This window comes from Toxotes jaculatrix, chromosome 3, assembly GCF_017976425.1.
Source record: "Toxotes jaculatrix isolate fToxJac2 chromosome 3, fToxJac2.pri, whole genome shotgun sequence".
NCBI classification, from domain to species: Eukaryota; Metazoa; Chordata; class Actinopteri; family Toxotidae; genus Toxotes; species Toxotes jaculatrix.
Window position 1 is genome coordinate 7,939,786 of NC_054396.1, and position 21,626 is coordinate 7,961,411.

Genomic DNA, 21,626 nt, shown 5'->3' on the forward strand with positions numbered 1-21,626 from the left:
GTGAAGACAATCCTCAACAGCTGGAGAAAATATGGCACAGCAATGCCATTATCAAGAACAGGATATCGCTCCAAAATTGATAAAAAGTGAAGGAAAGACTGATCAGGAAGGTCGCCAAGAAGTCTGTAGTAAAAGAGTAAAAGAGTAATAGTAAAAGAGATGCACTAGTATTTCTCATACTAGTTGTTCCCTTCATGTGACAACAGTTTATCTCATTCTTTGTGTGTCTGGACTATGGGGTAGGGTAGCAAGACAGAAGACAAGATCAAGGTTGAACTTTCAGAATATAATTCCAAAAGGTATATTTGGCACAAAAACAAAGCAGCACATCACCAAAGGAACACCATGCCCATGGTGAAGCTCCAAATACCAGTCAATTTTGAAGTAAAGCCTTCAGGCACCTGCTAGAAAAATGAAGATGAAGAGGAATTTTACCTCTCAGCACGACAAAAACCCAAAGAATACACCCAAATTAACAAAACGGTGGCTTCACCAAAAGAAGATGGATGTTTTTGAATGGCCCAGCCAGAACCAGAACCTGAATCCAGTTGAAAATCTGGAAGGTGACCTGTTTCATTTGAATTTTATAGATTATAGCTCACATGGAAAAAAAGTTCAGAAATTATTTATCATATATGAAATCATATATGAAATTATCTATTATTCATCACTGTACTCAGCTCTGTGAGAAGGTCATTAACAAAGTATTTAACAGTGGAGCCAGCGAGCAAAGGTCAAATACACAGAGTGACTTGATACTGGAGTTCTGTGGAGCACTGGGTAATTACTCATGATGGGCCTATTGAAGTGTTTAGTAAAAGGACTTCCGCTTCATTGGCATCTCCTCAATGAAGCTCAGTCTCAAAGCAATGACCTCATCCTATGAGGAAGCCTAAACCAAATGAAAGACTTCCCCAAGGGTCTAAATAACCCACATCTAATGATGACATTATCACATCAGAGTGGCCTGAAATCATCCTGACCACAACAGTTTATTAATCACTAACACATGCCTAATGCTATTGATTGAATCAGTGAAGAGAGCTGGGCCAGAGAGGTTCCAAAGAAAACCGCACAAGAACCACAAGTCTCTGGTGACGTGGTGGTCCCCTACCAATGTTTGGTTGGCAGTGCTGCAGCCAACTCTGCAGTCAGAAGCCCACCATGGTGACAGGACTTGATTGGACAGATGTGGCCAGCAGCTGTGGGTGAGTGGAACTGATTAAACCCTAACAAGTGTTGTTACAGCTTTGATCCACCCCATACTCTTCTATTTCTCCCAGTATGCCTGACTTCTTGCTGGAACAGTCCAGCAGCAGTTAAATGCTGACATGAAAGATATGGCTCAACATCAACCATTAAAGTACATCAATATTAGTCACTTACATAATCACCCAGATGTGCTGTCCATGCTCTCTGCTCTTTATCCTAAAATCCTTATATTATTCATCTACTTCTCTTCCTCCCTCTCTCACTTTTACAGTATTGGGATGTTGTAAGGGTCATGCCTTTGTGAATATAACTCCCATTTTACGCTAATGACATCAGCATGTGCTGCTAACTTTAGCTCCTCCTGAGGGCCAGATGTTGGCTGATAGGATCAAACACTTGCTATCCCCTTCTTACTGTCACATTGTTGGGCAAGCCAGGAGGGCTTAGTGGTCGCACATATTCCCACATACTTCTTTTCTACTGCAGAAACCAACAATCCGACCACAAATGTGGGCACACCCTTACGTTACTGTGCGATTTTATTTTTGCATTTGCACACAGGAGTGGAAACATATGAAGGTATGCTGTAGTTTCCTTCCAGTAAAGCCTCATTAGGCTTTCTTAAGAATAGACTTTGGTTATATCAAAAAAAAAGTGAAAAACACGCAGAGGTCATTTGCTACAGAGCTAAAAAGTCTTCTAAATTATTTACACATTGACACTGTGGAGCTAGAAACAAATAAAACTCCTGGGTACATTGTAAGAATCCTTTACACCTACCATTTACAATCTAATACCCCATCGCTGCACAGCATTTTCAAAGGCAATCTGACCTGGGCATTAATGCTACTGTGGTCAATTAATGTCACTGGTTTCAGTTCATAGATGAAATAGAGCCACTATGAGGGCAGCAAATGTCACGTTAACATCACAGAGTTCTGTGACCGTGCATTTTACAAGAACAAAGCAGATACCTGCTACATACGTGTTTTTGACGTTGCACGGTCATTTGAGGTGCTGTTGCTTAACTGTGACCCTTGGGCTTGGCTATACCATGAAGTTGCTGTCACGGGTTGGGTGAATCACAGGTGGACTCTCGGCACGCCAATAAAGACGTGTTTAATGAGTTGAAGAGGGCCTCAAAGCAGCAAAGTGTGGCCAGACATGAGAGACAAACTGGAACCCCCAACCTGTGGCCTGGGACCTCAAACAGCTGCATTTGATTTTTCCTCTCATTTGGTCCATTTCACAGGGTGACTTTTAGGAGGGGAACCAAAGTCAGGCACCATGGGTCATAAAAATGGAAGAACTGTTGTGATGTAGAATTTAAAAAAAAAAAAAAAAAAACTTAACCAAAACTGTATTTTTATGCAACACAGGCATTATGTTTTGGACTGTCTCCATCTAACTGATGTTGATCTCCAAATAATGGCTGATATTCATCCGCACCTTGCATTGCTGGCCTCTAACTCCTTGCAACCTTGACATCAGTTAGCTTTGTTCAACTGTGTACATTTAATGTCATTTTAATAAAGTGCCAAATTACAGTTCCTTTGAATCCATTGATGTTATTTGAGACAGTTAAAATAAATTGTTCTGTAAGCCAAGTCAGTGTGCTTTATCTATGTGGGTGTGCAAAAACGAGCTGGAAGAATACGAAAGCCGTGAGTGGAATCTGTAACACATGTCTGAATGTGTTTTGTGGTAGAAAACCAGTGTGTGTGCTGACATTCCAGTTTGTTTATGTGGGTGGGCAATGGAAAGCCAAGAAAGAGTTATTGAGAAATGTGTCTGTGTGTGTGCATTTTAACATATGTGAGTGAGCTAGTGACACACAAAAGTAAACCTTGAGCTTGTTAGTTGATGACATCATAAACATATATAAATAAGTCGGGCAGGGACATGAGACTGAAGGAGCCACTAGTAGGAGGGTGTGTTTGCAAGTGTGCTTGTGGGTGGGACATTAATTTGCTGTCCAATATTAAACAGGAGTTTCAGCTATAAATAAGTCATCACCACTCAACTGAAGCCTCTTCAAGTGAGCCACTCTTTCACATTCCTGACATTCCTCCTTGTTAAGAATTAATAAAAAAAAAAAGAAAACAGTTCCCCATAGTTTTCCGTCACATACACATATGTAAGAGTTTCTGACCATAACTCGTCCATGAACAAACACCCACAAATCCACACATAAGCTCACAGATGCACACATTATTGGTTTGGCAATGGGCCCGAGTGCTTCTACAGAGGCCTTGATTTGTCATCCTGCCTCATCTGGCCTCTATCAGTTTTCAGTCTGACAACTTAATCAGTGTCATTCATTCTCTCACATCAAAGAGGCACCATGCAACCTAAACCTATCGTGCTAGCACATAGGTACACACACACACACATAATGGATGTGCACATGCACACGTGAGCAGACTAACTTTTAACTGCTTCTCTTCTTATCAAGAATCACTCCATGACATGAGGATCATGAAAACATCAGCAGTGAGGAGACTTTCTTTGCGTTTGTCCACATGAATTATCATGCTTGGCAATAATAGATTCAAGCAACAGTCCTAAAGAAATACAGTCCTCTTGCTTTTCATTTACTTATTTATTGGACTTGAACTATAGACCTTTTTGCAGTTGACCTGTAACCTTGACCTTTTAACTTCAAGCTATGTTAACTGATGGTGTTTGAGGTATTTAGGAAGGATTGCTTGTATGTTCTGAAATAGTGCTTGTCTTATCTAGAGTTTCCTGGAACTATATGTCAGACATCAGTGCTCTGTATTTTATACCGTAAAAGCTACATGTATGAATTGTTCTCCAGAAATTCAACAGGATAATTAACTCTGACCTCAATGCTTAACTCAAGCACACCCTATTAACCATGGCATTTACTGGCTGCTTTTGCGGCCAGTGGACAATGTCATTTGAGATCCTACAATGTGTCGTTATAGTCTCTATAACAAAGGGAAATGGAGACATTTAATTTAGACTGGCATAAACTTGATTGTTCCAAATCCACATACCCTAACTAAATAAATGTACTATTTATAGAAACAAATCAAGGTCTGATCGTGTTAGCCAGTGAGGCCTACGTGGAGTAAAGTCATGTAAGAGAGCAGCTTAATCCGCTTCATCCCCAGAGAAACATATGAGCTGACATGTAGAACACAAAGACAGAGGAGAAGACATGGAGGGAGAAGGAGACTGAGAAGTGTAGAGTGACACCCTGTGCTTGACACATGCATGTATGAGCAGCGTAGACAAACACTGAGAATTATAAGGGTGGGGGGTGGGGGTGTGGGGTCCCCTGTTGGTCTGAGGCCGGCTCTCTAACCCCTGGGCCCCATTAAGCCCTGTAAATGAGAGAAAGAGGAGCAATTAGAGAGGCAGTCATGGGGCAGGTAGGAGATCCCTGTGACCTTTCCTGGCTGGTATTTGACCTCTCACAGCTGGAGGACATGATGAAGATATATCTGAACATTGAGGGATTTATATATCTGCTGAAAGGTACTGGGGGTGGGTGAATGAAAACATGTTGTGAATGAAACGTGTTGCGGTGTGGATTCTGTTGTTTATGCTCACGTTTTAAACTAAATAAGCACTTTATTGGATGTGGGCAGCTCTGCATTCCTATGTCACAGAAAATTACCCTAAATTATAGTTAAGTCAATTAAGAATTCAGTGTGTTTTGCTTATTGAAGCTAAAATGAGAAACTGCAGTTAACTTACACTTGAACCGGATGCTCTTAAAAATGTTTTATGGCTCTGCTCTACATACCTTGACTTCAAACCTCAGTGGCTTGGATTTGCTAAAACTTACAATTATGGCACCTTTGTTACATATGCAAAAATCCATTGCAACTTGAAATTCCCCCATACTAAGCCTGATTTTGTCAATGAAGGCAAAACCACATTTGGACCACAGTGATGATCTGACTCTATGTTTTATCCATTACCCTTCCCTCTCAAAAACACCCAAATGCACACAGGTCCTCCCATCCTGGAACCATCCTTAAAGAAGATGTGAATCTCATTTCCATGTGTCCCAGTGAGCCAGAACTGAGTCTAAATCAGCCAGAAACTGTCCATATGCCACTAACATTACCAGATAACAGCTAATCCCTCATAAATGCCAATACCCTAATCTCCCATAAAGCTATTCTTAGCATATACTGCACCACTGGAGAGAGACGAAAGGAGAAACTGTGAGATGCGTGAAGATGAAGGAGAGCCTCTGGGGTTTTATTGTGTGGAGGCCTGCCAGACACTGTGGCTGGTGGAAAGTAGGAGGACAGAGAGAGAGATGAAAGGAAAGACCAGTGAGGGGTGAACAAAGACAAATGTACAACAGATAAAGATGGAGTGATATATGAGGTGGTAAAGGCAAAAAAAAAAAAAAAAAAAACTTCAGCCAGATTCAGTTAAAATCAATACAGGTGGACAGGTTTCACATTAATACGGACTGACATCTGGGACAAAATGATGTGAGTAATCCACTGTTGGCTGCTCCTAAAACAACATAATATCATATTTTCTGTCAGTGCAAATGTAACACAGATCATCATCACTGGCCCATATGCTTTTCCTTAGTATTTCTGCTTTTGTTCTCCGCTCTGTTTAAAAGCAAGCGGAGCAGGCAGGTCTGTAAACAATTTGTAAGGCATTAAAGACATTTATGGAAACCAATCCAATTCTGTGCATCTATTCCAATTTTCTGAGGCCACTGTAATTGAAGTTGAGCCATAAAACTGAGAAGAGACATGGTGTTTATTCATCCAACTCAGAGTGTGTGTCTGCGTGTATGCCAGGAAGGGAAAATACATCATGCTCAGCAAAGGGCTGTATGTTTCCTGGTATGTGTGGTTCAAAAGGATTTAAGAAGGACTGTCATGTGTCAGACCATGTGTTTATTATCCAGTGTTATGATGGAGACTGGCATGGTAATCTATTCAGTCAGGCAGACAGATGGGAGAAAGGCCTTTTTCTTGTCCAGCTCATTTGCATCAAACTCCAAGCCGTCAGATTCTTTTGGTGCCACAATGCGCCATCAAGCTGCAAATAACTGCAGCGGAGACTATTTTTGTCTCCCTGCTCAGGTTTCTTCCTGCTAGACTTCAAAGAGACCTGTAACTTAGAATTACTGCAGCTAAAAAACAGGAGAGCAGAGGCAGATAAACTAATTTCCTCGCCATGCTTCGAGGCCCTGGTTAGTGGAAGGACCTGGTTTAGCTGGTATGAGCGGTGCGGCTGGTTCACATTAACTGCGTTGACGAGATTATGAAAGTCACAATTCTGCCATCCTCTGTGATGGCGTATCTGCGGATGGATGTGCGCCAGACTGAAGAAAACACACCTTCTCATCCCAAGGTTGTTTTGGTTTTGTGTTGTTGCACTGCAACGTCCTCACAGCGTGTGTATGTGTGGGCAGGAGTGGGAGGGGGGCTGTGGGCATGGATAAATAGAGCACACACTCCTTCCCCATGTCTAAACGCGTAGAGCACGAGACCTGTCCGGTACACAGAGCTCTCGGGTTGGCTGTGAATTACTGGAAATACTTATGTTAATTAATTAATAATCATAGAATGGGGCAGTCTTTTTATTGCGCAATATGGACGAGGACAAACTATGAAATGGAAATTTGCAGCACTTTTGTTTTTTTATGTCAAACGTGGAGCTTTATTTCTTGGATGAACCAGTGATCTTTATTTTTGCTTCACCTGGAGCGCACAGTCCGCCTTGGTCAGAGAGATGCCCTCGCTGTCCGGGAGGATGCTTTGAATTTCATTAAGGTTTTTTTGTTTTCCAACATTATACCCGGGAGGACGTCGGAGGGATATTCCTGAATTCATCTGGACTCGTTGCGCATTGCGTAATTGGCTAAGAAATGCGCGTGTTCTTCAGACAGGCTGCACATAATGTTGGGAATCATCTCTGTGTATGTTGTAAACGCAAGAGAAACAAGGATGAGCGTGTCTAGCATGCTTGGGCAAGGCCGGGTTCAGATGCTGGTGGCGCTCTGTTGGCTGTTTTTGGTTGCGGCACAGAGCAGAGCAGGTGAGGACCATCAACATCATCATCATCATTATCTCAGTTACTCTTGATGCTGTTTCTTTGAATTAGTTGTGTCCTTGTCCCTAAACTTGCCTTCTCTTACGTCCTGTTGTGGTTGGGCTATTCTACTGATTGAGCAGGCGGTTATTGTAACTTAACTGTGTAAAATGACCATGAAATTGAGGACCTAATGATGCCTTACATGGTTCTTCATTTGCAAGTGACATGACATTGTATCTGCTGCTTTCTACTGTCTAAAAGGTAAAGCAAAGGTCATACCTGCCTTGCGTCTTGCCATTACGTGTAACCTGAGAGTCTTAGTGATATCCGATGGGGAAAGGGCAGGATTCTGTGTCACAGCAGAACAAGCAGCAGCAGCAGCATAATGATCGAGTTAATTAAATATTGATGGAAAACACAATGAAGAGGACTTTGGTGTTGTCCATGATGTCAGTGCGGGAGTGAGCTTATTCATTTTTTATATTTATATAAAAGCAATGACCAAAAGATCCATAACTTCTTTTCACTTTCATTGACTCTCCATCACCTTCTGTGTCAGTTTCCAGATGCGTGGACCATGCCTGTAGTCCACCCATTGGGAACCTGGCCAGCGGCAGGACTCTTACCACCCTCTCAAGCTGCTGTGGGAACAGCTCCCTTCACCAGTGCTCTTATCCCCACCCTCCTGTGCCCCCTCACCTCTGTCCTGAGGACATTCACCCACCTGTTCACATGACTGACGACCCTTTCTTGCATCCTCAGACCTGGTGGGCATCAGGTGCAGGTACCACCGTGCAGGAGCCACAGGACGAAATCCGGTTGGATCTGGAAACACAGTTCTGTCTGTCCCACGTGGTTTTGGTGTTCAGGTCTCCCCGGCCAGCTGCCATGGCCATTGAACGTTCACGCGACTTTGGGAAGACCTGGGAGACTCTTAAGCTCTTTGCATACAATTGCAGCTTAGAGTTTGGTTTGTCTGATGATTTTAGTCAGCCAAGCTCTTTGTGCACATCTCGTTACACTCGTGCTGAACCCTGCAGTGGTGGTGAGGTAGGAGAATATGCACAAAGACGTGACGCACTTTTAGCAGATCCGCAATATCTGATTCTGTGCTGATTAGTGGTCTGTTTCTCTTCACAGGTGATATTACGGACACTAGATCCCAGCACTGCTAAAACACTGGACCCTTACAGTCCAGAGGCCCTCACCCACCTCACCCTCACTAACCTCCGCATCAGACTGCTAAAAGCTCAGACTTGTCCTGCACCTCTGAACCCCCCGACAGACTGGGCAAGCCCCACAGCCTCAGCTCTGACCTCTGCATCCATTACAGAAAACTCAGCTTCAGCACCTTATGCTATTTATACTTTACTGGCCAGAGGGACCTGCCTGTGCCATGGACATGCTGAGCATTGTGTACCATACAACAGCAGCCAAGATGCAGGACAGGACAATGACATGGTGAGTAGCTTTTTCTGTGTGTCCAAGCAAAAGAACAACAGGCAGATATAAAGAGGCTGTGAGAAAAAGTGTGTGTCAGTCATTGCCTTGGCCTGTGTTCTATTCACTTATTATTATAGTGTAGAACACAGGTGTCAGGATGTTGGGTCCAGATGTGAAATGTACTCACTGATGGAAAAACAGCCAGTGAAAGGGCTTAAAATAACTTTACTCTTTACACCACCTGTCTGGATCTATTTTATAAGTGTCTCTAGACGGTGGATGTCTGTAATGTTTGCTAATGTAGGTGAAGTAACTGAGCATGTGTCCTCCAGGTGTCTGGTAGGTGTCTGTGCACTCACCACACAGCAGGGGATCACTGTGAGAAGTGTGCCCCGCTCTACAATGATCGTCCCTGGAGGCCCGCCAACGGCAGCAGCGGAGAGCCGAACCCGTGCCAGAGTAAGTGACCACCAACAGGACAGTACGACTATTAGATCAGTGGGTTGTCATCTTGCTGAAAACCTACAGAAGAAATTTGAAAGTATGGAGAGAGGAGAGCTGTGGGTGTCAACTTTGAATGAAAAACTTACAGTAGGTCTTATTAAGGCTCCATATTATGATGACACATAGTCGAGATGAGTTTAGGTTTTCAGGGCGATGCTTTCATATTTTGTCAAGATGTTCAGAGCCTGCACTGCTGGAGAGCACCCGAGTCTGCCAGGACATACAAACAAACATGTTAAACCACTCGTTCAAATCCTACTCAGAGATGGCCTCATAGTCCTGGTTGCTTCTGGTCAGTGAGCCTTTGGTCTGGTGTTGTGTGTTGTCAGTGTCAGCAGAGGTTGCAAATCCTTTTGACTGTAATACACAAGTAAACAACATAGACAAAAATCGAACACATCCATGTTCCCAGTTCACTTTCTCTTTCCTCCCCATCCTGATGTCCTCACTTTGTCTCTCTCTCATCTCTCCGATTGCCATGGCATCACACACCTCTGTGACTTCAGAGTGCGAGTGCCACGGTCACGCAGACACCTGTCACTTCTCTCAGCGAGCCTGGCTGTCATCCGGTGGCACCAGTGGAGGGGTTTGTGATGGCTGCCGACACAACACTGTCGGGCGCAGGTGCCAGCGCTGTCGTCATGGCTACCACCGCCACCCATCTTGGCCCCTAAGCTCCCCCCACACCTGCACACGTAAGAGACACTGAAAGGGTCCCTGAGTGTTTCTTTGAATTGCTGGATGTGTTTTTAACAGAGAAGCAACACAAAGCAGGTTTCATATCTGCTAAACATGTGATATCTGTTCAATATGTTTCTTAATGTCCGTGGAATTCATTCAAAGGAGGCTTGTGAATGAAAAGAGAGAACCATGAATATATTATAGCGCCATCTGCTGGTATATATTTGTAGTTTATAAAGCAAAACTAAATGTTGCAGTAGAGTACAGACCTGTATGTGTGTCTCTGTTTCTCAGGCTGCTGGTGTGATCCACAGGGCTCTTTGCCTCCTCGTCCTGAAGAGGAGGGACCCTGGTGCCACCCTAGGAGTGGGCAGTGCCGTTGTAAATCAGGTGTAGGGGGCACAAGCTGCAGCCACTGTCTGCCTGGCTACTGGGGTTTTGGAGAGGACGGCTGTAAACCCTGTGCCTGCCGTCACAGCTGTGATCCAACCACTGGGCAGTGCCAGGACAGGTAGCTGTACGCTTAATCTGTCACCATATTTTTCACCAAACTCTAGGCATGCTAAAATTAACAATATAACAATGACATCTAATAATGCACTTTAATGTTGCACGCTCTCTTCTTCTTCTGCAGCTACACAAATAATCAGGTGTTTAATGTGCCTATTGGTGGAAAAATCCCTGATCTGGATGAAGAAGAGGTACAGTGGTCAAAGGAGCTTGCAGTCTCTGCTATGCATTATACAGGTGAGTGTTTGTGACAGCTTACTTTGAAATAATGCTGTCTTGTTCATTATGATGTTCATGATGATGATGATGATGTTTATGCCGAGATCAGATCATATCCTAATGCCTGTACACAGGAAAGTGCAGCTGTAAGGAGAAGAAGCTGAGAAGTGCGTCTGACCTCTGTAAAACTAAACACGACTATGGTGAGAAATACAACGTACAATTCTCTGTATTTCACCAACTGTTTCCAGGACAGTGATCCATACATTGAGTAATGCTTTAAAATGCCATCCCAGAGTTCTCTAACTCTGGATTGATTCATCTTTGTGGCCCCTGACAGTGATAAAGGCCAGTGTGCTGTCTGCTCATGACAAAGGAAGCCACGCAGAGGTTCAGGTCAAAGTTCGCAAGGTCCTTCGATCAGGCCAGGTGGCACTGTACCTGGGGACAATCAGCATCTATCCTCTGTCCTGGACCAGCCGCGGCTGCACCTGTCCCGTACTGAACCCAGGTAAGACACGTTCCAAACCTGACAAAGAAAAGGAATAATTGCTTGACGAACAAGCATGAACCGAAAGAAGAGCACACATAATCATGAGGCTACACATGATGCACTGTATGTGGTTTCAAGGTTTCTTAAATTTTTTTGTCTATCATCATTAAAAGTATCTTAATATCTGAGACCAACCAGTGACTAAAGCATAGTAGGGAAATTAAAGCTTTACCCTAAATCAATGTACAATATCTTACTGTTTTTAAACCAGGTATGGAGTACCTGCTTGCAGGCCCAGAAGAGGCTGGAACAGGGCGTTTGCTGGTCACCATGCAAAGTGTAGTGGTCCCCTGGACACCTCGCCTGGGTCTGCTTATATCAGAGGGCCTGAGGAATGGATGTCCATGAGCTGTGTGACCTGAAAAGGCGGGACACACTTAAGAGAATTTCACAGGGACCTTCATGAGTCAGAGGATGATTCAGAAAAAGGACTGGAAATTACTGGACAACTTATTGTCATTAAGGGCAAACTCATAGTCACTCTAGAGGAGAGGTACTCACCATGTGCGGGTGTGTGACACAAAACAGAGAATGAAATGAATACTTGGGAGATCAAACATAATAAACTGTCTGCAAATATGATGTATCTAAAATTAAAAGCCTTACCTGAATACAAGACTGTTGATCACCACACATACAACAAACAGCCAGGTATATTTTGAATCCAGCTGGTAAAATACCTGGATTTGTTGAGCACTGTCTAGCAAATCTTGTTATCAATTTGTTTGTCTTGTTTTGACCATAATAGAGAAACGTACAGAAGATCACAGAAGTCATTTATCTAACATGTAAAAACTGAGATTTTGCTCAATGAATGTCAAACTGTGTTAAGTTCATACAAAACTCATCAGCAGTGGTTTGTCTTTAGAAGGACAAAAGGGAAATCGGAGATCAAATTGTTCCATGATGATTTTAATCTGGACATGTTTGATAAACACCATTAAGTCCTTTAAGGCCTGAATGACACTGAATGTTGACCACAGCATCCCAACTGGAGACTTTGGACAGTGTTGAGACGACAAAAACTTTTACGCACCAACAGTTAGACATGACAAACCACTTTGGTCTGGGCGGGATACGGTGCCAAAATGACAACCACCGTACAAATGGCAACAGATGTAGATGGAGACCCTGAAGTTTTCTACAAGATGTCAGCAAACACAGTTAAAAACATCTGTGATTATATCAATGTAATGTCCTCTACACAGAGGCTGTAACAGTAGCCTTGTTTTTTTTTTTTTTTTTAATAGATTACCTGTGTTTTTGGTCTCTCAAGAGGTGGAAAGCAAAAGGGATTCAACTGTTAAACTGTGAAAACTGCCTTGAGTTGAGGTGAATTCCTAAGAAAAGCTGAACATCAAAACTATATATTGATTACTGCTCAGATTTCTGTCAAATTGAACAATTAGTGATGCTAAGTGCTAAGTAATAACCTTAACCAATCGTCATTAACAGGAAAAGAAAAATTATGAACAACTCTTCTGATTGACATGAGAACACGCAGCAAATTAAATTTACCTATTGCATATAAAGTGAGTCTTTGAGCTAATGTCCCTGCAGCAAATAGCTTGGCCCGCTGTCATTAAATCATATCATCCAATGATTTCTGAGTGAGTAGCAAAGAAAGCAGCCTATACTTTTGTACATATGCTACGTTTTTCTGCATTCACAAAGTCCACCAAGTCCTCCTCTGATGGCCTTCGTAAATACTGCCTGTGAGTGTCAGAGCTCTGTCAGTCTAAGCCCTCCCTGTAGGCTTAAACAGGAGAAGAAACCAATCAGAGCTCCTCGTGGAGAGTCATTTATGCTGGGCAGTGCTTGCACACAAAGAACAAGAGCCTGTGGATGACTGATTGACCTTAGCTGACAGTCTGGCTGTCTGTAGGTGACACGGTGTCAGAAGGGAGATTTGAAGTGGATGGGGTAGCGTCAGTTTCGGGGGATAAGGCAGAGCCCTCAGTCGGGGCAGCAGAGGCAGAACCAGTGTCGGACTCTGCTTGGGTGGAGCTTTCTTTATCTTCCTCCTGAGGATAGAGCTCAGGGTACTTCTGCATGCACTCTTGCATGTTGCGGAAGTAGTCGATGCACTCGGAGCCCTTCACCTCTTCCTTACTGTAGTGGAAGCAAGAAAAGGCCTCTTTGAACTGAGAGCCACACGGTCCGCTGGCCATGCCACCCAGACACGGGCAGTTCCAGTTGATGTCTCCATTTGGCAGGATCAGGCCTGAGGAAACAGGAAACCACACAATAGTAAGTCAGCAGAGTGCCTTCATGAGGAAAGGAAAAGGCTGGTGATAATGTAGAATTTGATACTGTCAACAAATCCCAAGCACAGACAAAATTGGGTGACAAATATAAACATTTATTTTTAAAAAGGCTAAACTATTTTCTTAAACAGCCAGACACTGTAGTTTTTCAACACATAACTCAAACAAGATTAAATAGTGCAATTGATAGGGACTATTTTCAGCTGCAGATTTGGTGCCCAAGTAATTCTAGAAGCAGGACGGTGTGTGTGTGTGTGTGAGACTGGGTCATAATAAAGTACTGGGTGTGTTCTCATGGTAATGAAGGAACATGTAACCAGTGCAACAGTGTGGATCGCTGAGTGTTTTTAACGACAGTGGGGGTCTTTGGCACAAAGGGCTACTTGGCTTCGGTCACACAGACAATATTTGTAAGTAGGTGTTGGTTTTTGTCTTTTCATAACATCTCTTGACAGTAAGAGAAATATAGAATATAACCAGACTTTTCCTATAAGGAACCGTTGGAAGTCTGGTTCACGTTTAATACAATAAGTAAATGACTAACCTTGCTCCTCATACGGATCATTGGGGTCATCTGCAATCAGCTCAGCGTTGCTGGGTGTCTCATGGTCTTCCTTGGTCACAAAGATGATGCGATCTTTACCTTAAATGAGGAACACAGAACTACATTAAACTGTGGCGTCAGAAAACAGTGACCCCTAGGGGCGCACTCTGCTGACAGCAGAGTTAGCCTGCTCTGACAGCCCTGTAACAGAACCACCACGATTAGAGCGAGCAATTCCCACTTGGCTAACAAGTCTAATTATTATTGTGACTATTATGTAAAAGTACTGCAATACCAGAAAATAAAAAGAACGCACAGACATGCTGTTGCCGGAGACTTTGCTTCCCTCTCAGTTACCCAGTTAGCTAGCCCTCTGTGAGTTACCGCTGTTTCTGGAGAGTTAGCCTAGCATGTAAGCTAACTCGGTGACATTGCTCAGCCACGAACTCAAAATGAATGAAAAGATCACAGGCATTACCCTCTTGCCTGCAGTACGACATGTCTGCCGGTGTTTCTGTCCGTCGAGCTTCGTCCTCTGCGATAAAAGATCACCAGCGTGAGAGAAATTACTTAACAACTGCGAGGATTTCATTTGACAAGCTACCCGGCGTCCAGCGGCCCCGTTACCCCTCTGACCTGTTCACATGTGGGCGCACAATCATGACGTCACAGGGCTTATTATTAAAAAAATATATAAAAAGCTATTTTACATTCAATAATTAAACAGTAAAATGAATACAATAACTTACACATCAGCATATATGTTAAAAGCTGTATAAACACCTATATAAATTCAGTTTTAATAAACTGAACTTTGAGTTTCATAATTTTGTCCCATTTAAATTTTGTTTTACCAAGTTTTTAAAATTAGTTCTTCTTACTACACCAGTTAAATTCACACGACCTTACTGTGACTTATTGTGTTAAAAGATGACCTGAACTCCTCTACACTACACCACTTTCCTCTCTGCCACTGCGTTAAGGGGATACGCTGATTGCGTCCATATTTGCGTGCATAAAAAACCACAGGTGCTAATTGCTCTGAGCTCACACATCCCAGTCTAAAATCTTTGAGCTGGCAGATGGAATTGTGCATTTGGGACAAAATGGTAACTACAATGCAAACTGAAAAATATCCTCTTAAAAATGTATTGTCAGTGTTCACCCAATTAAACACGCATCAGTGCTTGTTACGATGTTTGATGACTCTGCGTCTTCAGCCCATAGGAAATGTAAAGGTAATAAGTAACTGGACTTCTGATTGGTCTCAAATATTTCATGTCTTAATCATACCTTGTTTTCACTGTCAGAATAAAGCCACATGAAGCAATATTTGACCTAAACACTTAATGTGAGACCTTTCTTGGTAGTGGTATATTTGCATTAACAGATTGACCTGCAAAATTAGCCCTTATAGAATTATACTTAACTCTTAGTTAAATGGTTTATCTTCGCATCAGACACACCACTGAATTATAAATCACAACTTGTCTCAGCGCTTTTGCACAAGCCTTATGAAGTCAACTATGTCAAAGCATGTTACTTCAAGTAGATTTTAGTCCTACTGTCCTTTAGTGTCAAATCCACTTTCAGCTATCAATAACCTGAGCTCAGATCATTTTGTTGCTATGCCACTATTATTTTACCCATGAATAGGATCCTGTGGTTTTTTTTCAGAGCATACCATGACAAAGAATGACAAGGAGACAACAAGAATCAAAACATCATTTCCACGTGTTTGGAAAAAAAACCTTTTTTTTTTTAATAACACAATTATGTCTGTTACATAAAGTAAAAACCAAAATGAAACCCCTTTTTCATCCCTATCAAACCCACCCTCATCCCGACCATCTCGGCACAGACAAACACTTTCCTTTGAGGACCCAGAGACAGAGGACAAACACTGTGCCCTACATAAGACCAGAGTGAATATAAACATAGTCCATGATTCAAAATATCAAAATAAAGATAAATGAAAACCACCAACAGTTTGTCTGAGATTACCAGAAACCTTATCAGGAGTACAAGCATATTTTATTTATACTTTTCACATCCTACTATACGGCCCTAGAAACCTCAAGCATGTTTGCTATGTGACGAGCAAGACATGGCTTTCTTTCAACTCCCCCCAAAAATGTCCACGCACAGTGCTTTCAGCTTGAAATAAGCACTAACATGTCGCTGTCTTAAGTGTTCCTTGAACAAGCTGCAATGAACAATGCCTGAGGTCAGTCAGAGACAGCACCTCACGCTTGTGTGTTTTTAGGCATACTTCAGCTAATAAGACAGTCAGTGGGGATTTAGGCAGCCGGCAGAGAGGTGGGTAATAGCTCTTCAAAATAAAAGGACTGAATTGACACAATACAATGCTCAACCCTGGGAGTAACCCAAACAGTTTTCTCAGCATTGACACGCTAGAGACGTCTGGTGGGGAGCAAAGGTGGCAGAGAAAAATTGCCTATCCCAGCTGCAAAATGTACTGATTGTGCCAACTGCAAAAAATGCAAAAGAAATAACAAATGATGGGAGGGGGTGGATGCTTTGTGTCTGGTGTGTGTCAGATGGTTGGTATTTTCTAGAAGAGCAGTGCGCCCATGCTGCCCACTTCGCTCTGCTCCTTCACAAAGATCTCAAAGTACTGGTAGATGATGGTCACAGCCAAGAGGATTCCTGTACCCGAGCCAATTGCACCCAGGAAGTCAGCCATGACAGACAGCCCTCCTATACACAGACCACCAAACGCAGCAGCTGTGGGGATGTACCTGCAGATATAAAAATCAATTATGATTCCACAATTATCCTGGAAGTCTTCTTGTTACATGCTGCAAGCACCAAACACAAACCTAGGAAATCAGTTTCTTAGGTTGCTCTGTACCTGTTAAGCTCGTGCACCATAGAGGTCTCTCTGTGTCCTCTCATCACCATCTGCTGCTCCTTCAGCTGCTTAGCCACCTGAGACACACAAAATGATTTTAGTGGACAGTTTATTATGACATTTGGACCAAAACCAAGTTGTCGACACTTGCACACTCACATCTTTGGCAGAGGATCCTGAGACCTCAATCCAGGTCTTGGAGAAGAAGGCGCAGGAGCCGAGCATGAAGACAATGTAGATGACAGCATGAACGGGGTCATCCAAAACAGAAGTAAATGACTCTGGAGGAGAAAGGTAGTAGCAGAGACCGCCCACTGGGTAGGCCCGAGCCGGTCCTCCACTCGAGGTGTCCTAAACACAAAAAGATTTTGATAGTGAGATGGTGCACAGCAATGACTTACCTGAGTAAAGGAGAGTCACAATCTGACTAGATCATCTTTATACAAATAACACTAAGAGTCTATTATACATTCTCCTGGTCTTTCAACATGTCGCAAGGACTGAGACTGGATGTACTGGAGACAGACCAGCTATTATATACTTACAGACCAGGTTCCCAGAAGGTTGACCAGGAAGTTGCCGCTGAAACGTGTTGACAGCATCTGGGAAATTACGTAAAGATTGGAGACCAGGGCAGACTGCAGGATGATGGGGATGTTGGAGGTGTAGAACAGTTTGATGGGATAGGTGTTGTATTGGCCACGGTAGCGTGCTGACTTGATGGGCAGGTCCACTCTGAAGCCCTGGTGAGGAAACAAAGTCCATATGTGTTCAACAACAGAGTATCAATAAAGCACTCAAAGACAATGAAATATTACTAAGAGTGTCTGTATTTTCACAGTTTAGCAGGTATGTTTAAAACCCTACACCCCAATCACTCCAAATATGAAACTCCTTTAATGCAGTAAAAGCAGGTAAGATACTGGACTGTATTTATTTGGTGTTGCCAGCTCACCTGGAAGTATATGACCACTGCAAATACAAAGACGGTGGCGATGAGGTTCATGAGGTTGGGCAGGTTTTGTCTGTAGAAGGCTTCTCTCAGGGCGCGCACTTTGTCTGTGCGGGTGGCCAGCAGATGGAAGAGAGCAATGATGGCTCCCTCAAACTCAGTACCTGAATAAATAAAATAGTCATTATCACAAAGATCAAGAAGTCTATCTCATTTTCCATCCCACTGCTTTAAAATGTGTTTGTTCCCAGTGTCCATACCTCTGCCAGTGTTGACGGTGGTGGGGCTGAAGGCCTTCCAGACGATTGTCTCACAGATGTTGGTTGCAATGAAGAGGGAGATACCTGAGCCCAGACCATAGCCCTTCTGGAGAAGCTCATCCAGCAGCAACACAATCAGACCTGCTACAAAAAGCTAAAGAAAGAGACAGGACGTTTGTACTGAGACAGGACAGGCAGACATGTAGATGCAGTGTACAATCCTCCAGATCTGAAAGGCCTGCCTTCCCCATGGAAGATGTTTGATTTATTTGTTTTGAGCGATTAATTGGAGTGTACGATCTACATTAACTACATTAACTTTATGAACTAACATACAATAATTCATCTATTCATAAACATGTTTCCACCCAGTCTCAATTTGTCAGCTTGCTGCACAAAGGTAGACAAAAAGCAATTAAACAGAAATCTACACAGCAAACAATTTAAAGAATGCAATTTAAACATTTTGCCTGATAAAGGTATTTCTTGCAGGCAGAAAGAACTGATTGACTGATGGATTCATTTCTGTTTTTCTTTTTTCTTTATTTTATTTACTAATTTTGGCAGATAAGCCAATTGCTGATTTACATCTTCAAACACAACAAAAGTCTTAAGTAGTCTTAGTAAGAGCCCAGCAGTAGAGTTTTGATTATTAACCTGGATGATGATGAGCAAGCATATCCCAGCACCCATCTCTGAGGGGTCTCCATACATGCCAGTCATAACATATACAATGGCCTGTCCAATGGTGATGATCATTCCAAACACTGCGAAAGAACAGAAAAGAAAACTGCATTTGGCAACAGAGGCAGAGCTGCAGCAAAACTGATGTTCCTGCCAAATGAACAGTGCTGTGGGTGTGCAAGCTTCAAAGTATAAGACATCTTCAAGGCTTCAAAGGTGCGTGACAAGTTGTAAAAAAGCTGTAGTGAGAAATAAAACCTACATTTCTGAGCTCCATTAAAGAGGGCTCTGTCTTTGGGAGTGTCTCCAACCTCAATGATCTTGGCACCAGCCAGCAGCTGCATGATGAGGCCTGAGGTGACAATGGGTGAGATACCCAGCTCCATCAGAGTACCTGGTGGACAAAGAGGACATCATTTAGAGTCTTAATCAGCCTCAGTTACTACAACAATAGCAGCAGTACCAAAAACAGTGCACGAAGGCCCACAACTGTTGACATCTGGCTTATCACATGTGATAATGAGATTATGTCATGACTGATAACAACACTGGTGTTAGATTACTTATTCTTGCTGGAGCTTCACCAGACCTAAAGGAGCTTTTTGATTAAAGAATGACAACCCATTTAACATGAACAATTCAAGCACCTCTGTTGGAAGCCAGGATTACTCTCATCCAGTAGAAGGGATCTGCTGAATCTGATGACATGATGCCAAAGAGTGGAATCTGTATTGACAAGAAGAAAGAATATAAAACACTGTCACCAATAACAGAACCAGCAGGTTGCTTGTCATTTAAGTTTGTCATCAACAGATACCAACCTGGCAGCACACCAGAAAGATGAATAGTGTGATGGCAGTCCATAGTACTTTTTCTCTAAACTGAATCTGTAAATGATTAAAAAAGAAGCAGATGTCAATCATATCCATTGATATTTGCACAGTGCATTAATAATACTTTAATATGATAAATCTAAACATACCTTTCTTTCTGGTTTCTGAATTTCTGGCAGGACTGCACAGAATGGCTTGATGACCTCCAAAAATTTAACTGCAGAAAGAGGTTAACAGATTACAAAACAATAGTAACACAGTATTTCCTCCACACTTTAAGCTAAGTACCTCTCCTTGCAGTATCATCAACATTTTGAGTTTTCTGGTCACTTATACCAGGTTAGCTTAGACGCTACGTCATCACTAACCAGCAGCTAAACAGCTGCCAGCAAAGCTGAACAGGGCAGTCTGCTCAACTGGCCAGTGCAACAACAAGCACAGTACTTTCAAAGGAATATCGCTATATACAAACACATAAACCTGAGCACGGTTGAAAGTAACAAGTATCCGATGTGTAGTCATGTTGAGGCCGTTTGCGGCTGCGCTGCTGAATGTTTGGTGCTGATCAGCTGTGTCAATCACTGAAACTGACTTTGACAGCAAGTGATTTAACATATGCCAATGAATTATTCTAAGCTACTCGACCAGTGAATTTGCCACTGCAAATCTATCAACGCATTGCTATAAGGGGAGAGAAGAAATCAGTTTCAGTTTGTCTTTACAATAGATTTTCCTACAGGAACAATTCATGCAGCTAACTAACGTTAGCCCGATGCTAACTAGCATTCAATCACAAAACAAGTGAGCAGCCACTTTAAAACAGAAAGCGCATTTAAATAACAATCATGACACGTTTGAAATCGCGTCTGACCGCAAAACAAAGCTCGATAACGTTACTTAATCTCAGCGAGACGGAATTTGATCACAATACAAACATCAAATTAGCACCCCTTATAAGCTAGCTCTACTTGCCCACCTAACCTGCCCAAGGTTAGCCAATTAGCTTCCCGACGAGCGCTTCATATCCAGTACTAAAAGAGGACAGAAGGTAGTTTAGGTCACCGTCAAGACGTGTTTACAAGAGAAGAATGTCACGTACTCCCCATGGTGTCCTTAGGCCAACTCCCGGCGTGTTTCGGGTACCAGTGTGACTGCTGAGCGGGGTCAGTGTGGCTCCATCCAGCCGCACCGTCAGGAAAGAGAGAGCAGCAAAGACACGTCACCAGACAAGGCACTAACACACGTCACTTCTCCGTCTGAAACACACACACACACACACACGCACACACACACACACACACACACACACCACTGCACGCTGCGGGCCGCACCCAGCCGTGTGCCATCACACAATTTATCCAAGGTGATAAAAAAAGATCCCATCAACTCGGCAAAATGCATGGTTTTTAATTTTTAACATAGAAAATCTAGTCGTTATAACTCCGAGTCCCCCCATCCTCCAGAGGGCGCCCTAACCCGGACTAATCAGTAGCTCTGATCGTTCACAACTATACGCTACTCCGCTTGACTCCTTCCATCGCGAGATCTGAGAGTATGAGCCGTGGATAGTTGGTTGATGGTATATGGATCAAAACAAAATCTGTCGAGGAATGAATGAAGACAAGTGAATCCCAAGTGTTTATAGTGGAAAAAAATGCCACAATCGGCAGGCTTCTGCCTTTTGTAGACATTTTATTAGCCCCACATGATCAGCGCATAGCTTTTAAACTAATCCTGCAGGCATTTAGATAACTATCTGTATTGTATATAACTGATGCGTTAGACAAGACTTTATAAATAGATACGTGATTACTTTTCCACAGAGTTTTTTGTCTGCAAAATTTGGAAAGATGTGTTACTGAATTAAAGGACGAATAAAACAACCCAGTCAGAATGAGCTACATTCAATTTATTGTTTAATCTGTAATTTTCTCATCCTGATTGTCTATACTGTAAATCTACTGTGTTGATCTATTCTGTACACACTGTAATCAAATAATCACGGGGGCCATTTTTCTGCACGAGTACTTTCACATTT

At 42.7% G+C, this 21,626-nt stretch overlaps 3 protein-coding genes across 3 annotated transcripts; 1 reads left to right on the top strand and 2 right to left on the bottom strand.

Moving 5' to 3' along the window:
• Positions 1–6,718: 6,718 nt before the first annotated feature.
• Positions 6,719–11,718, top strand: si:dkey-202e22.2 (netrin-4). The gene is made up of 10 exons (XM_041034248.1): positions 6,719–7,266; positions 7,823–8,313; positions 8,404–8,724; positions 9,039–9,165; positions 9,717–9,905; positions 10,186–10,402; positions 10,526–10,638; positions 10,755–10,823; positions 10,961–11,131; positions 11,385–11,718. Exons 1-10 carry the CDS (start codon positions 7,128–7,130, stop codon positions 11,519–11,521), a joined length of 1,974 nt encoding a protein of 657 aa, XP_040890182.1. The 5' UTR covers positions 6,719–7,127; the 3' UTR covers positions 11,522–11,718.
• Positions 11,719–12,421: 703 nt separating this feature from the next.
• On the bottom strand, positions 12,422–14,622 carry chchd4a (coiled-coil-helix-coiled-coil-helix domain containing 4a). The gene is made up of 3 exons (XM_041033777.1): positions 14,463–14,622; positions 13,985–14,083; positions 12,422–13,397 (listed from the first exon to the last, which is right to left on the bottom strand). Exons 1-3 carry the CDS (start codon positions 14,482–14,484, stop codon positions 13,033–13,035), a joined length of 486 nt encoding a protein of 161 aa, XP_040889711.1. The 5' UTR covers positions 14,485–14,622; the 3' UTR covers positions 12,422–13,032.
• Positions 14,623–15,726: 1,104 nt separating this feature from the next.
• Positions 15,727–20,818, bottom strand: LOC121179128 (protein transport protein Sec61 subunit alpha-like 1). Its single transcript, XM_041033776.1, has 12 exons — positions 20,688–20,818; positions 19,738–19,805; positions 19,577–19,642; positions 19,403–19,481; positions 19,018–19,149; positions 18,729–18,838; positions 18,072–18,225; positions 17,815–17,975; positions 17,405–17,602; positions 17,019–17,210; positions 16,860–16,936; positions 15,727–16,746 (listed from the first exon to the last, which is right to left on the bottom strand). Exons 1-12 carry the CDS (start codon positions 20,692–20,694, stop codon positions 16,560–16,562), a joined length of 1,431 nt encoding a protein of 476 aa, XP_040889710.1. The 5' UTR covers positions 20,695–20,818; the 3' UTR covers positions 15,727–16,559.
• Between the last annotated feature and the right edge of the window lie 808 nt (positions 20,819–21,626).

Excerpts from the sequence above, each read along its gene's own strand:
- si:dkey-202e22.2 (XM_041034248.1), top strand. The coding sequence starts at position 7,128 with ATGTTGGGAATCATCTCTGTGTATGTTGTAAACGCAAGAGAAACAAGG. Across the intron at positions 10,403-10,525 it reads ACTGGGCAGTGCCAGGACAG|CTACACAAATAATCAGGTGT; the intron begins GTAGCTGTACGC and ends CTTCTTCTGCAG. Across the intron at positions 10,824-10,960 it reads TAAAACTAAACACGACTATG|TGATAAAGGCCAGTGTGCTG; the intron begins GTGAGAAATACA and ends GGCCCCTGACAG.
- chchd4a (XM_041033777.1), bottom strand. The coding sequence starts at position 14,484 with ATGTCGTACTGCAGGCAAGAGG. Across the intron at positions 14,084-14,462 it reads GTCGTACTGCAGGCAAGAGG|GTAAAGATCGCATCATCTTT; the intron begins GTAATGCCTGTG and ends TCCTCATTTAAG. Across the intron at positions 13,398-13,984 it reads TGATCCGTATGAGGAGCAAG|GCCTGATCCTGCCAAATGGA; the intron begins GTTAGTCATTTA and ends CTGTTTCCTCAG.
- LOC121179128 (XM_041033776.1), bottom strand. Across the intron at positions 19,482-19,576 it reads TCTTTCTGGTGTGCTGCCAG|ATTCCACTCTTTGGCATCAT; the intron begins GTTGGTATCTGT and ends TTGTCAATACAG. Across the intron at positions 17,211-17,404 it reads ACCTTCTGGGAACCTGGTCT|GACACCTCGAGTGGAGGACC; the intron begins GTAAGTATATAA and ends TTTTGTGTTTAG.